Source organism: Idiotropiscis lumnitzeri, chromosome 1 (assembly GCF_059441095.1).
Source record: "Idiotropiscis lumnitzeri isolate Australia: NSW breed Sydney's pygmy pipehorse chromosome 1, RoL_Ilum_1.0, whole genome shotgun sequence".
NCBI classification, from domain to species: Eukaryota; Metazoa; Chordata; class Actinopteri; order Syngnathiformes; family Syngnathidae; genus Idiotropiscis; species Idiotropiscis lumnitzeri.
The window spans coordinates 4,213,435-4,230,253 of record NC_142391.1 but is presented as its reverse complement, the minus strand read 5'-3'; the positions used below and the strand labels follow the sequence as shown (position 1 = coordinate 4,230,253).

The 16,819-nt window shown below is 38.8% G+C and overlaps 1 protein-coding gene across 1 annotated transcript; it reads left to right on the top strand.

The window, feature by feature from the left end:
* The first annotated feature begins 1,008 nt into the window (after positions 1-1,008).
* keap1a (kelch-like ECH-associated protein 1a) lies at positions 1,009-15,915 on the top strand. The gene is made up of 12 exons (XM_088311571.1): positions 1,009-1,266; positions 7,137-7,642; positions 8,145-8,344; positions 8,782-8,938; positions 9,742-9,834; positions 10,691-10,837; positions 11,022-11,128; positions 11,616-11,745; positions 11,819-12,015; positions 13,377-13,582; positions 14,365-14,541; positions 15,260-15,915. Exons 2-12 carry the CDS (start codon positions 7,430-7,432, stop codon positions 15,436-15,438), a joined length of 1,806 nt encoding a protein of 601 aa, XP_088167697.1. The 5' UTR covers positions 1,009-1,266; positions 7,137-7,429; the 3' UTR covers positions 15,439-15,915.
* The last annotated feature ends 904 nt before the right edge of the window (positions 15,916-16,819 follow it).

Here is a 16,819-nt window from a genome sequence, read left to right as displayed (position 1 = left end):
GAGTTGCTCCTAAAAAGAAATAGCCATGCCCTTCACGAATGTGCACGCATGTAAACGTTAACGTGCACTGCATACCAAGGTTATTAATGTCATGTTTAATGTTAATTACGGTTTCCATGGCGAATAAACATAACAGGATGATGCTGTCTTGGGTTTGAGCTCAGCTCAAGGTGAGAGCACTTGATTGTTCTAATTCACATCAGATGTTCTGGGTTCTGTCTGATCCTAGTTTTCAAATTCAGAACAATTCTACTCAGGTTTAGATTAAGAGGACTGCCCCTACGACCCTTGACCTTCAACCTATTTGGATTACCATGCAGGGGCATATGCTGAATTTTTTCAGTGGGTTGGCCAAGCGTGACAATGATCATTGCTTAAGAACAAGCCTTTTAGAGTTAGCATTTAATTCACTTGTAACTGTAAGTGTTCGGTTAAGATGAACTGAGGCAGAGTACCAAGAATACTGCATCCATGTAAAAATGGTGGCAAATTCAGTTATCAAAATCTTCTCCGAGATGAATTTGTTGGCCATGACCAGCCCTGGTTACCACGTAGCTCCGCCCTGTTGACATGACGTAGATGACTGGAAATCTTCACAAACAAAAACTACACGATTTTGCCAAGCCCAAAGCATTGCTTATTGACAGTGACGGGAAATTAAAAAGAACTGGCAATTATCCGATTAGTCTCATAAAATGTGGAATTTAGTCGTAAAAAGACGTGGCGTTATTTTTTAAAGGGAATTTATTCAGATTTTTTTTTCTTGGAAAAAATAAACTTTACTCGATAAAAAATACCAAATTTTGTCTTTTGTAAAATATTTGCTGCCCCCCCCCAAAAATCCTTTATTTAAAAAGTTTTTTTTGTTTTATTTTTGCTTTCTAGTAGTAGAACACTCTTGCGAAACAGACACTCACTTTCACTTTGAGGAATGTTACTTGAGAATATCCTTTGTGCCTGCGTGCACGCGCGCGTTGCGTGCGTACGTCCGCGTGCGTGTGTGCGTGCGGGTCCGCGTGATATTTGCACTGTCATGGCGCTGGAATCTCTCCCCGCCTTATTGTGACAACTACTCCCGTGTCGGACCTCTTCTTCCTCTTCAAAGGACCAACTCCACATTTAAACTCTCTCTCTTTGTCTGGGTCGTAAACACACTCATGAACGCCCATCCAAAGACATTTACGAACACTTAAAAACTAGACTTTGGGGGACTTTTTCGTCGTCGGTAAAAGAGACGAACAGATGTTCGAGGCGAGGTTGTCCGAGGTGAGTGAACACTTTTTAAAATGTATTTATTATTTTACCTAAAAAAAACCCACGTATTTTATAGTTAAAATATGTGTGGGTGACATTTGACGACTGTGGTGGATTTTTTGTATCCCCTCCAAAATCTCTTGTTGGTCAGTGACGTCACGCAATGCGTGCTGACACCAATAAAAGGCTTTTCGGCGGATCTTGCTTGATAACGATTATTTAAAGTCTTATAAAACGCATTCTTACATCTCACTTACGCAAATAATGTTAAATGTGTTTCTAGGTGTACTAAAGTTATCATTAATAATACGGTGAAACATGTTTTTACGTACGTGACTACAAAATATTTTCCCCCAGCAACACCAAAGAACTGCACTAAAGGAAGAAAACAGTGTTTCAATTTGGTAAGTCTATAAAGAATGGAGGAAGTTATGATACTATAAAGGCTTTAAAAAGTGGGCAAAAAAACATTTTTCTTCGTTATTACTTTTGAAATGGCCTGTGACCAAGTATCTGTGCAAAGTGGTGTGTTAGGGACAAGTAGAAGCAAAGTGAAACATTTTGAGTCATGATAAACATAGGGAGCAATTACAACCGCCTTAAAAGCCACCTCTGCAGTGCTACAGGATGGACTTTTTGACGAATATACCCGTCAATGGGAGTGAAAAAAAAAAACAAAGCTAATGGGGATATCAGTCACTTATTTTTGGCAGTTACGTACAATACTCTCTGACATTGCGGGGAAAAAATGCATTTAAAAAAAAAATTATTTACTTTTTTTTTTTTTTTAGCATTTAGCCTAAGTTTTACCAATACATTCGAATGACTTTGCAGTACGTTCTAACGACATAAATGTTAACTCCGCATTGGCTGTTCCATGCTTCCATCGTTCTGATAACAATTGTGAATAAGGTGCAGGGACTGACGTTAAATGTCGAAAATGACCCAAAAGTGCATGTTCAGTTTGGGACTAAAAGTCTTTTATCATACATCTTATAGAATACAATACAACTTTATTTATATAGCGCATTTCACAACAGCTGGAGCTGTAACAAAGCACTTTACATGTGGTGTAATATAAACTCGCAGGAAATTAGAAAACCAAGGGAAACCATAGGGAATACTATGACTGAAACGCGCGTGATTGGTTGCTCAAATCGTTAACCTCGGCAAGTTCAATTGCAATTCACATCCTGTAATGCGCAGACACCGTTGTGTGCTTTCGAGAACTTTATTCAGATTAGAATTTGTCAGACGACCCTCACACATATAAAGACGAGTTATGCCAGCGTTCTGTAGCAGCTAACCGCCAAGCCTTTGTGGCGGCCATGATGGCAGGGGCGATTTCCCAACGACGGCAATGCATGGACATTGAAATAAAATCAAAACTTGGTCATTTCCCCACGATTTTAATGATGTTTACTTTTTTAAATTAATGGCAGATTTCTATTCTTCTATCCAATTTTTAGTTCCTGATCATAGAATGGCTTCCAGACCAGTATTGGGTGCCGTCGTGAGTAGCGATACCTTGAAATAAGTCTGGTATCAGCACCGATACATGATATTCTTTACTTTTTGTTGTTGTCATCGTTATATTAGTGCAGCGCTTCTCAAATAGTGGTGCTGCCCCCCCCCCCGTCACTTTAGTTTCGAAAATGAGATTTCTTTTCCTCAACCAAAAATGAGACTGTACATTTCAACTATGATCAATAAACTTGCGTCTTATCCGTATTGTATGATGTCTTTATAGTTCTTGCTGCTATCCACGGAATCACTGTTTTGTCCGACTTTTAATTGCAATGCAGCGATGACATGGCAGAAAAGATTGTTACCTAATACTGTAACAAACGCATGCTCATCTTGGTGTAGCAGTTCTTTTCTTTTTTTTTTTTTCCCGCATTACGGACAAAGTTCAAGCAACTCATTTGTGTGCACGCTGTGTTAAAAAAAAAGTCTGTCAATAGTTAACCCTTTTATCAAACAGCAGTAGTACATGTATAGGCTTCATATTAGGTGCAAAGATGATTGCCTGGTAGTCCAACTCTACTTCTAAGCGTGACTCATTTATTTATTTTGTCAAACAATGTCATTCTGAAACTGAAATTGGAACGTCATTGATTCACAAGTCAGTCATTTCTACATGCTGTTTATAATGCTACTGTGGCAATAGTACATTTACACACCTCTGTTCTAATGGCAGTTTTTGTTTTGTAATATTAACAAATTAAACCAAGATCAATTATTATATATTATAATAATATATATAATATATATTAACTTTTCCCAACATCACAAAACCTGTAACCTGTACAGTTAAGTACAGGCTAAAAAATAAATAAATAAATGCATTTTTAAAAGAGAAAATAAAATAAAAGTACATTGTTCGGAATTAATTATATCATATATATATATATATTATATCAAAATTATGACTTTATGCTCGAAAAAGTAGTTATGTCCCATCCAATTTTTTTGTATCTGAGTCACTTGACAGGCTACATTCTGGGGAAAAAGAGGAACATTTATTCAGGAATAACGTTTATTCCCAGACGATTACTGTATGACTATTTCTGCTCAAATAAATCTTTATTTCTCAAAAAAAAAAAACTTTATTCTCTTAAAAATATGACTTTGTATTGACCTTATTACCGTAATTTTCGTAACATAAACTAAGACTTTATTTCTGGTAGAAATTTGACTGTCACAAGATTAGTACATAGTACACGAAAAACCAAAAAATAAATAAAAAAAGCACAGACTAAACATGCAACAAAACAAATTATAACTAATTCAAATTACTTCTTACATTTATAAAACCAACTAAAACTGTTATAGCGAATATGTTCTTTTTTTTTTAGCATTTTTGTCAATTATTATCATACATGACATTTCAGGGTTCATTTTAAATTTATTTCGGTACTGCTGTACGTCCATCGCGACAGAAGAAGGGAAGTCCGTTGTTGAATTGCCGTTTACTTTATTGCTGAATCTTAATGGCTTTTTTTTATTTTAATCTTGCACGCGAAAGATACTCCATATATTAAAAAAAAAAAAAAAAAAAAAACTAACACTAAAGCCATTAATGACGAAACTAAAACAGTGTTTTGGACAAAAAAGAAAAAGACAAACGCTAACAAACTTCCTCTAAAAACTAATTAAAACTAACCAATTAAAAAAAAAATCCCAAGGAAATAAAAACTAAGTTTATTTCTATAGTGGCTGGATATGCAGCGTTTGCACTGTTCATTGATGCTAAACTATCCCTAACTTGACTCCTGCGGTTTTACTACTGAATTCCTGTACAATGTTTTTTCCTCTTCATCAGTGTGGAGAAGTCAGGCAACTAGCCGCGAGCACCCGCTCCTTCTCTGCAGGTCATATGATGGCGTGTTAAAGAGGCCGAGGGAACTGCAGGGCTGAACAGATTTGATTGTGGAACGCTTGCGCTGCAAAGCTTTTTGCAGAAGCTGGCGGTTCGAATCACGAGTTTGAAGAATTAAACACGCTGGAAGTTTTTTTTTGTTTGTTTTTTTCCCTCATGTGGCAGTAAAGGCACGTGACTGGCAGCTAGAAAAAAAAACAGCTAGGAAGTGTGCGAAGTGACACATTGGGAAGGCGGAGCTGTCCTCGTTGCTGCGACAGCCTGTGCCAGCCTGATTTCAGTCTGACTTAAACGGGACAATGCTCATCTTGGGAAAACTTTATTTTTGAAAAAAAAAAAAAAAAAAGTTTAGTCTTAAAGAAATACTACTCATCGGTTCTTGAAAAAATGCAACTTTATTCTTGTGGGGGGAGAAGCAAGTATGAGTTAATTCTGTAAAACGTACTTGAGAAAATGCGTCTGTTTTACTTGACAAAATGACTGAGGCAATGACTTTATTTTATGAAAAATATATTAAAAAAAAAAAAGGTAATATATTCTTCAGTTAATTAAAAAAAATTCCTAAAAAGATAAGACTTTTCTCTCTTGAAAAATCCTGCTACTGTAAACTAATTTTTTTTAATAAATTTGCGAGCAATCTAAAATGTTAAAAATGGTTTGCCTTCGTGGATGATGTCATGTCCACGGTTGAACAAACATGCCATGTCAACTTCAATGCGTCTAATTCATTACAATTTCATTCATTCACTCACTCATTAATGTCTGTAATTAACTATAATTATAATTTCTCGGCTCGTGAAATCAAACCCTTTCTTGTGATGTATTATCTTTAGAAATCCTTCCCCATTTAAATGAAACTTTGAGGCCTCAATATCTCAGCTTCATTTTTTTTTTCTTAAAAACTGATCACTGGCCATTTCATTGTTTCGAATTAGAAACAAGACGATATTTTTGCCCGCTTTTTGAAGCCTTTAAAGAGCTCCGGATGAATATGTGGCGTGGATGTAAAAGACTTTGCTCTCTTTGAAATGCTAGCTCGGATGCTAGCCGGCTCTGACGCGAAGAACAAATGTGGGTCATAGATGCAAACAAGCATTTACGGCGGCCCGGCTCATTCCAGGAGCATGGATGTAAACAACATAACACGTTACACTGCATTATAATATACACAAAAAAACATTGAGCATTCCTTGTAAATTCATTTAACGACCACATCTTTTGAAAAGTATTTTTTCCCCCTTCTGGTTAGTGGTGTTTTATTGTCATTTACCTTGAACCCATAAGCTGATTTATTTTGATTAGGTAAAAAGATAAAATAGCATTCCACCTATATCGATATCATCTGATATGTTTTACTTACGGTATATCGTGATTCACTTTTCTGCCAGCCGTGTTTTAATTGGCAACAATAATTGAATGCATTCTTTGTCCCTCGCTACTTATGCATAACCTTTGTGTTGCAGGCTTCCAATTATGTCTGTGACTTTATTTTTAACCTTCAAACTGTCAAAACAGGTTTGAGTTAAGTGTTGGAGGTTGATTTTATCACGCGTGATGGCTTTTATTTATATATTTTCCGAGAACATGTTGGGAGTTTGAAATTATGGCATTGAAGGAAATATTTAAAAAAAATAAATAAACAAAACAGTCCTAAAAATATTTTCATTCGTTTGAGGTTAAAAATGTATTCACTCCTAACTACGATTTTATTTCTCGAGCAAAAAAAATGCAACTCTCGTAAATGTAGTGTTTTTTATGAAAATAAGTTAAACATATATTTCTCCAGAAAAAAAAATAATCCAAAAATTAATAATAGTCTTGAATATTTACTACTTACTTTCAAATAATACTGTTGACCTATACAATGCATCTTTTTTCCTCCCAAAATGTACTTTTTTGCTCCTTGACAACTTTACTCAGAGAAACTAGAACTTGAATAAATGTGACTTAATTTTTTTTCTCCCCAAATAAGTAGACCCAAATAATCCCCCCCCCCCCCAAAAAAAAAATAAACACTGAGAAACATTCATTATGTTTGCCACAAAACAAACGGGAAAAGCATTTGCTTTTGACAGTAACACGGCATGTTAATTGAACTGTGTCATTTGGTGAAATTAATATCGCTACCCGTTTTTTGCACAGCCATGATAGCCAACATTGGCATTCGTAAGCATTTGACTCAACGGTAGGTAACGTATTGACTGAACAAAAGGGTTCCAAGGACTGAGCCTTGAGGGACCCCAGAAGGCAGCAGATGTATGAAGCAATTAAAAAAAAAAGTGATGTTGTTCAGAAACTCTACCTTTCTATAATTGTTCTGTATTTTTTGTAGAATAGTGCCAAGTTATTGTTGAGGTTGTTTAAAAAAATTATATATATATATATATAATTTTTTTTTTTTTTTCGCCCATATCGCTAGCAAAGAGGAAGTGACAGTTCTTCACGTATTAACTATCATGATCACGTTGCATGAATTCTGTCTCATCGACTCTGACTGCAGGATCACCACGGCAAAAAGAGGATTCCAAATTTGGAAAGCCATTTGTGAGCAGCCACTGACCAACGTCCGATGCGTCTGATTGGATCAGTTTGTGGACTGGCTTTAGGTTGACCGGTGGGTCGGGATTTCCTTCTGTCAACCATGTTGGAGCAAAATCCGAGAGTCGCCTTCAACCTGGCATCAATGGATTTTAACGCGAGCGTCGATGGGATACAATGGAGTCAGCTTTCGGACATCAGTGAATTAAAGACGCAAAGACTTATGGGCTAAATTAACCGAACTGAAGTCCAGCAATGCATTGTTCGTTGAGGAAGAAGCCGCCGACGCGAGGCTCGGACTTCTCGGCCATCGCGGTGCCCTCCATGCATGGCTCGGGCTACCTGGACTACACGGTGGAGAGTCACGCCTCCAAGTCGCTGAAGATCATGGATGAGTTCAGGAGGCAGGAGATGCTGTGCGACTTGGTGCTGCGCGTCACCAACAAGGACAAGACCATAGACTTTAAGGTGAATAAAGAGAGTATGGCGAGCATGATGGGAAGCAGGTCCTCAGAAATTTGAATGCAAATCCATTTTTAAAAGTGGGTCTTGTTTCCAAAAATATTTATATTTTAAATATTATATTTTTTTAGATATTATTCGGACAATATTTGACACCTTTTTTTAGTTTTTGATAGTGATAGAGCGATGTGCTTTTTTTCAGGCCGATACTGATTATTAGTTGTCATAGAGCCGATAACCGATATTTGAAGCCGATATTCATTGGTTGAAAAAAAGGGGTAAATGGCTTCAGAACTTTTTAAAAAGGGGGTGACAGGAGAGGGGAGGGGGAATTGAGAGAGAGAGAGAGAGAGCGAGCGAGAGGGAGGGAGGGAGAGTGAGAAAGAGAGAGAGAGAAGGCCGATGTCGATTATGGGCAAAATGCCAAATATCGTCCCCGATAATCGGTCTATCACTGTTTTTTAAAAACAATGCAATATTTCTTTATGATTTTTTTTCACTGCATCAGGTGCACAAGCTGGTGCTGGCCTCCTGCAGCCCCTACTTCCGGGCCATGTTCACCAGTAGTTTCAAGGAGTGCCAGGCCTCCGAGGTCACCCTTCGCGACGTCTGCCCCCAAGTGCTCGGGAGGCTCATTGACTTTGCTTACACGTCGCACATTATCGTGGGCGAGAAGTGTGTGCTGCACGTACTCTTGGCTGCCATGAGGTAAAAAAATACAAATAAATCTTAAAAAATTCCAGGAGGCTTTTATTATACTTTTGTGTGATTATCAACTATGGTCATTGCTAGCATGTTTTTTTAAAAAAAATTGTGTGATTGGCAAAGAGCACATTGGTGTTTTTACTTTTGTGACACCCTTCAGAAAGTCATTCGGAAACAGTTTTTAAAGACCGGAGTTAAACTTTCGACAAAAGTTTGCATCCTTAAATAATCGAAGAGCTCGCACAATACCAAAAAATCCGCTGTCGCTATTCGTGTCGTCATTAATGAATGCGAATTGCTTACTTATTGTACCTTTTGCCCAATTTGCACCTCAATTCGAGCCACCACCGGTACGTGCGCGGCCATAATAATTGTCAAAGTGTATGTGACAATTCCCCCCGCCTCATAACGTCAACTATTCCTTAAATTTCTCGTGTCAGGTTCCAAATGGAGGACGTGGCCAAGGCGTGCTGCGACTTCCTCACCAAGCACCTGGAGTCGTCCAACGTCATCGGCATCACGCGCTTTGCTGAGGAGCTCGGATGCACCGAACTGTACCAGCGAGGCCGCGAGTACATCAACACGCACTTCAGTCAGGTGACGCATGCGCTCCGAACTTTCGCCATCAAAATGTCACAATGTCCCGACCTTGACTTACGGGTTTAAGTTTGTTTACCCGTTCAAGCCTATGACTGAATTAATTGTGACGTCAGAATTTACGGCTCACCACGCCTTTGTAAACCAGCTGCTCTCTATTTGCAGCCATGTTCTTAGTGGGACCTGACCAATATGGATTTTTTTGGGTGACTGATACAGATTCTGATATTTGATAGAATACATTTTCGAAAACCACTAATTGGCCGTTTAATTTGAAAAATATAGAATGAATAAAAATGTGTCTTTGGTCCTTCAATAAAAGTATGAGTACAGGCAGAGTATTTGAATGATTTACGGCAGAGAGTAAAATCTGCAATCTGCTGATTTTCGGATGAGGAGGAATGTTTGAATATCAAAACAACAACAAGCTGAAAAATTGTGCAGATTTTAAAAGAGATGATATTAAAAAAATGAATAAAATATAAAGATATAATATATATAATAATGTATAATATAATATTATTATTTAATTTATATTAATTATTTAATAATATATTATTAAAATAATTAATATAATATAATATAGATAGATAATAATAAAATAAAAAAAAATCGGCTGTCCGATTAATCAGTTGAGTGTTAAAGCAAAGCACACGAGCAGGGATGTTCATTTAGAAAAGATTCATCTTGGACAATAAACTAGTAATAAATTGAGAAAATCAATGAATCACCGAGCCCTTCATTTCTTTCTCCCTTGATATTCACCCCAAATAAATAGTTGTTTTTGTGGTGGTGATGTCCAGGTGACGAAAGAAGACGAATTCTTCAGCCTGTCTCACTGTCAGCTGCTGGAGCTCATAAGTCAGGACAGCATCAAAGTGCTCTGTGAATCTGAGGTACGTGTTGACTCATTGACGCTACTCTGAAGTGTCCTTCCTAAGCTTTGCCATGAAAATAACATTGAATTTGAGCCACCAAAATTTGAAGCTCTAATAAAAAGTGGGTGCGATGGCGTGTGTGTGCGATGAATAAAGCAACAATGGCTAAAAGGTATATACTGGATTCATAATAGAACAAGTATGCGTGATTAAACCACACCAAGAACTTTTTAAAAATAAAATATACTATATTTTCCGGACTATAAACCGCACCAGATTATAAAACGCAGTTTTCTATGTTGAAAAAAAAATTATTGTTTATGGCATGTACAGAACAATTTTGCACTGTGAATGCACTTAAAGGTACATGAAAAGATTGTTAAAACAGTGCCTTTTAACACGGCAGCCACTTTGCTAATTAAAACAGAACAGACCAAAGAGAAAAAAAATTGAGATTTATTTAGCGTATTTTCTGAACTATAGAGCGCCCCTAGTGGCGAAAGATAAATCCAAAGAAAAGCTGCACCGCTGTATTAGCCGCACGATTCAAAATCGAGGAAAAAAAGTAGCGGCTTATAGTACGGAAAATACGGTAATCGACAACTGTTCCCGTCAAATTTATAGTTTGCGTTTGTTGCTGATAAATATTTAAATCTAGTATAATGAAAATGTGAATTAAAATTTAAAATAATACTTATTCAAAACATGCCACAAAATGGTTATGCATTATTAACCAATTACTAAAATATAGTCACAGATTATTACACGCATGCTAAAAATTATTATTTTTTAAAAACGTATGAAAAAATGCAAATATGAATGCGGGATTATGTAACCTGTCGCTAACGTCACTTTCAATCCATTTCCATTCCAGGTGTACAAAGCGTGTACAGACTGGGTGCGATGGGACATGGAGAATCGAGCGCAATATCTTCACGCCCTCCTCAATGCTGTCCACATCTACGCTCTTCCGCCAAAGTTCCTCAAAAATCAGCTTCTGTCCTGCCCCATCCTCAGCAAGGTACTTTCCTGCCTCAGGTTTTGCTTTTCCTAGCGGAACGCTGTCAGGCAGCAGAAAAAGACAGAAATAGTCATGCTTAAAATAAAAACAAGGGACATGCTCCCAGTCACATGCTCCTTGAACATTTCCTTTTTTTCCCACACTTGGCTCCCTTTTTTTTTTTTTTTTGTATTCTGTACTGCAGGCCAACGCTTGTAAGGACTTCCTGTCGAAAATCTTCCAGGAAATGACGGTGAGGATGGTTCCTCCAGCACCCATACGTGGAACACAACTCATCTATGTGGCCGGCGGGTATTTGTCTATGTTCTATTTGTTTTTAGCTGAAAAAAAAAAATCAACAAGAAAATGACTCAATTGTGTTTCGGGGGGGGGAAAGCTAATGAAACGTGCCCGGATGATGTAATAACTCATTCATTTTAATTTTTCCCCCTCGAAAAAAAAAATGACTTCATGTGGTGTGGTGTGAAAAATTTAGATCAGTGAAATACGATAAGTCATTGGAAACGTTCTCTCCAAATTTTATCCATTGATGTAATTGTTGAAAAAAAATAACTATAAATGTTTTGGGGCAAACAAACATAATAAGTGTCAGTAAGTGTTTGAAATATTTTTTTTCCCAGTGCATTTTTAATGCCATGAAAGCACAAGTCTCCAAATTGGAGTCTTTTTCATTTCATCCAAAAACAAACAACTGAAACAGCATATCATTTGTCGACGTCGACGTCCTCAAGATGAAAATAGTTCTTGTTCAAACTAGCATTTTGTTGTCTTCGTCTAGCTACAGGCAGCATTCCCTGGCCACCATGGAGGCTTACGACCCCGTCCGCAAAGTGTGGCTCAAACTGGCCGACATGGCGGCGCCCAGCAGCGGCCTCGGGGCGTGCACGCTCTTTGGCCTGCTCTACACGGTGAGACGGCTCAAACCCAGTCGAGCGTTCGGCGGGACCAGCGTGGTCATGCTGTCCGTTTTTGGGCCGGCAGGTGGGCGGCCGGAACCTGTCGCTGGAGAGCATGACTGAGTCCAGCGCGCTATGCTGCTACAATCCCATGACCAACCAGTGGAGCCAGCGCGCACCGCTCAACACGCCCCGCAACCGGGTGGGGGTGGGCGTGGTTGACGGCTGCATCTACGCCGTGGGGGGCTCGCAAGGTTCCGTGTTGCACAACTCTGTGGAGCGGTGAGTGACACGTGAAAGTCTGGGAAATTCAAAAATGAAATCTACGTATGGTAATTGGAAGGAAGCTTACATAATTCACTGCTTAGCTGCCCTATACTGATTTACTTTTTACCAATAGAGGGCGCTACAAGACTGAAGGTTTGTTATTTTTTAAAATATCTCCAAGGATAAATCTTGCTTTGGTTTTTGTTTATGGATTTAGTCTGACTCCTTTTAACGGGTGAATCCCAAAAATTTTGGTTTCACTGTAACATTTCAATATGTCAAGTGTGTTGGAATTAGTTCATTAATGCTGTTTTAAATGTCATTTTTTGCGGCTTTTGAAAAAAGTAGACTGGAGCTAACGATTTTTTAATTATCATAATCCCTCAGTTATTTTGTCGATTAATCGATGATATCAGATAAAATCAGTTTAAAAAATGTTTTTGTTCATTTTAATCTGTTTTCTTAACAAGGGGATATTATTTTAAATTTACATTGAAGAGACTACACAAACGTACTTTCATCATGATTTGATTAATGATTGTCGGAAAATAGGCAAAAATGTTGATCATTATTTTCCAAAAATTTAAATTGGAGAATTTACTGTTGCAAAGATGAAATTCAGAGTATTCCGAGGACGATCTTAATTTAAAAAAAAATCGACCTAAAGGATTATTGATGAATTTGATAATCGAGTACCTATCTATTATTCGTTGCACCTCTAAATAGAAGGTGTGCGCCAAGTCAGGCGATGTAAAAAAAACTTTTTGGAAGGAGGTAGAGTAAATTGTCTAAAGCGGGGGTCTACTCACCAACTCCGTTTATGTGCCAGGGCGACTGGAAATAAAGTCTGAGTGTTTGTGGGTCGCATTAAGAATTAATTTGTCACCCCCCCCCCAACCACAAAATGTCACCTCACCTAATCTGGTCCTCATTGCAAAAGGTTTGGACACCCCTGACTTCAGCACTTAAATTTACTGAGACACCATATAAAAGAATGCATTAAATATACATATATTTTAAAAAAAATGTTTTTAAGAATTTAATCGACTACATCGTGATTTGAATCGTCGAACTAGAGCCCTTGTGTACAGCGTACCGTATGTATCCGATTCGCCCGCTTTTTCCCTCAACATGGGATAACCGCCACTCATTTTGTGAAGGCGCCGGGATTAGCGTGAATCCGGGTGAACTGAATGTGAACAAAGTCTTCTTTAGTCTCAAACAAGACGTTAAAATGTGTCCTTCAAAGGAGAACTCGGCGAAGGATTTGCTTGTAATGACGGCTGGATTACTTGCCTTGGCGGAGGTCTCGTCTTGTTTGTATCAAATCCATTTCGGCGTAATCCACTTCAAGTTGCCCAATCGTTCTTTTGCAGGTGGGACCCAGAGACCAATCGATGGTCCTTCGTGTGCCCCATGCAGGTGGCCCGCCTGGGGGCCGGGGTGGCGGCCTGCGGAGGGGCGCTCTACGTGGTGGGCGGTCTGGACGGGCAGAGCCGATCCAACGCGGCCGAGAAATACCAGCCGGACACCAACACCTGGCACCAGCTGGCGCCCATGAGCGCCGCACGCAGCGGACTGGGTGAGCCCCGTGAACACGCTTCAGATTTGCCGTAGCTGAAGTGAAATCGAATAAAACTGGAGCGATTCAAGTGTGGTGTTCCCCAGGCATGGTGACTGAGTTTTGCGGTTAAAAAAAAACAAAAGAAAAAACTAAAAGTGCAAGTTATTGACACGCACCCAAAAAGGGTTGTACTTGCCTTTATAGGCCACAAGATGGCAGCAAAGCATTTTCTTCCCCAGACAACCACCAGGTACGCACATAAGGATGTTTCAATTCTTGAAAGATTTTGTAGGTGAATTTCCGTCCCACCGTCGATCTCGAAACAAAGTCCTCTGACCCAGAGATTTCACGTGACCTCACAAAAACAAAGACCCACAGACACTTTGCCGATGTTTCCCCGAGTGTTTTCGTAGAGGTGTAAGATGTCAATGTCGGCATGAAAAGTCTTGCTCACTTTTTTACAAAGAACGACATGAGTAGGACAAATTTAGCTTTATTCACCGCCGCTTCCTTGTCCATCAATCAAGTCGCTTCTTTGATTGACTACATTCCGAGCAGGCAACTGCGGGGTCAAGGGGGTGAAAAAAAAAAAAAAATTGGATTTTTGCCCAAATGCCCCGTGACAGCTTTTGCGTTTAAACTCCTCAAATATTGTCTCCTACTTTTTTCTGAATTCCTGTTTCCTTGCAAGTCTCCTCGTTACCTGGCTTTTATTTAATTTTGCATAGTGGACGTCTTCTTCAGAATTCTTTATCATCATATCGCACGCATAATAGTTGCCGATGATTGTTTGTGGGCAGGGCTGGTGTGCATCAACGCTCACCTGTACGCCATCGGCGGCTACGACGGACTCAACCAGCTGGCCACGGTGGAGCGCTACAACGTTTCCCGGAACACGTGGGAGTCTCGGGCGTCCATGCAGTGCTGCCGGAGCACGCACGGCGTGGCCGTGCACCAGGGACGCATCTTTGTGCTGGGTCAGTTCGCGCACACGTAATCAATCAAAATGTGAGGGTGTTGGGACTGTGAAATTAATTTTGAAATATCTTAAAGATATGCGGGCGCTAACTTCACTTTTTGTTGGATTCGTCCATTTCCGTGCAGCATTACAGCTAAATGCTGCTTCACCGTGTTTGCTTTGATCTCTGGGCTGAGTTTGTGGAATCAGAATCAGAAATCCCTTTATTGTCATTGTACTCAAGTGTGCAACGAGATTAGAGAGCTCCCCTCTCCAGTGCAATACAACAATAATTCAGATAAATATATAAATTAGATAAATAAGAGAATAGTTAGTGCAATGGAAAATAATACTGAATAGGGTATATAAATAGACCTCAGAGCCCGACTGGCTTTATATTTAGGACTCAAACGATAGAGTGATTTATAGACCAGTCAGTTAAAAAATTTTGAGCTGATCGGGAATCGGTGTAAAAACTTGAGTCCACTTGGAGTAATGTTTTGATGTCTTTGTGATGGTCAGAATCCGAGCTGAATGTTTGATGTTGCTCCATTACAATAATAAAGTCAACTCGCGATAAAAGCTTTAGCCTCGATTTTTTTTTTTTTTTTTTTTTTTTTTCTTCGTCAAATGCCGTTTTAGCGAATGATCTGACACGATTGGCTGAAAGTCAGGTCCGAGTCTATCGGCACTCCGCCTACCTTGTGTCCAATTGTGCGTTTGTTGTCGTCCACCAGGAGGCTTCAACCAACACGACTTTGTGTCCAGCGTGGAGTGCTACTCCCCGGAGACCAACGAATGGACGTACGTGAGCAACATGTCGCTGGGGCGTAGCGGCATGGGCGTGGCCGTCACCATGGAGCCATGTCCTGCCAACCTGCCCCCGCAACAGGATGATGACGGCGACGACCAATGACGGACGCGTTCGTAGGTGGACGCCTCGGACAAACGGAATGTGGATTCCTGCAGGTGGACTAATTATTTTGTTTGTTTTTTTTTAACGTGAATTCACGACGAACAAGGTGCTATCACGACAATTATTGTGGTGTCTTGTGATACGACTTTAATTCATTTCTCGACCACGCTCATATCTTTTGTCCACTGGAATGAATTTGCTCCAGCCTCCCCAAAACAATGGACCATGTTTTTAATGAGAACGTATCATACTTATCTTAATTTTAATATATAGTATTGTACTTTCTAAAACACACAATAATGACAATTCAATAGAAGAATTAAACACACACTTTGCGTTTTTCATTTTGCGTTAGCATTAACTCATTTATTGCCATTGACGGCTAAAGACGTCAAAGACCTTTTTTTTTTTTTTTTACTCGGCTGGTAGTGAATGAGTGAAGAAAGGCAACAAAGTTTAATTTATTATAGCACATTTCACACAACCAAAGGCGTAACACCTAAAAGCTTTTGCAAATAAAATAGCTAAAAGTGTCCAAAGTAAGTCAGAGACAACAAACGTAGCTTACCAGAACTGCTAAAAGAACACACATTGACGATATCAAACCACATTAAGCAAAAGACGTAAAACATTGAAATGTAAAGTAAAGAAATAAAAATTTGAATTGTGAAAAGACCACGCAGGTAGCAGATTAAATGCTAACCTGGTGAACTTCAACTGGGAGTGACATTAAAACAGCTTGAAGCTTCGTTTTTGAAGAATTGTTCAGTACTTAAGTGCTGCATACTGTTAAGTCTCATCGAGTCTTTTCCCATTAATATGAACAGAAATGCAACTTCCAAAAGGAGTTTTTTTCCACAATTAAAATTGCACTCAACATTACCTGTTCACAAAAAAAATGCACGCACCTAAAATCCATCTGTACCTTCTGTGGTATCTATTAGAGGTTAATAAACCATCTCAATAGCCAATTACTGCTTCCAAGTGGTAATATCCTTCCAACTATCCACTCCAAAAAAAGTAACGGGATTTTTTTTTTTTAAAAAAAAGAAAAGAATTTATAAAAAAAAAAAAATATATATATATATATATATATATATATATTGGATACAGTAATTCTATGGTTGAATTGAATGTTGTCATTCCTCGCAATGAGTTTCTGGAAATATGCTTTCCTGTTTACTTCCTATTCCATAGTCCTTCTACGTTGTTTTTTTATGTGTAAATAAACACAATCAAGCCTTTTCACGTCTGTACACCGTTGCTTATTTTTCACCTTTACACCGTCAGTTTTGTGACTGCACCCAAACCACCACTAGATGGTGCAAGAGGCCCAACAAAAGAGCATTTTTCAACATCCCCTTCATTGGCGAATGAATGA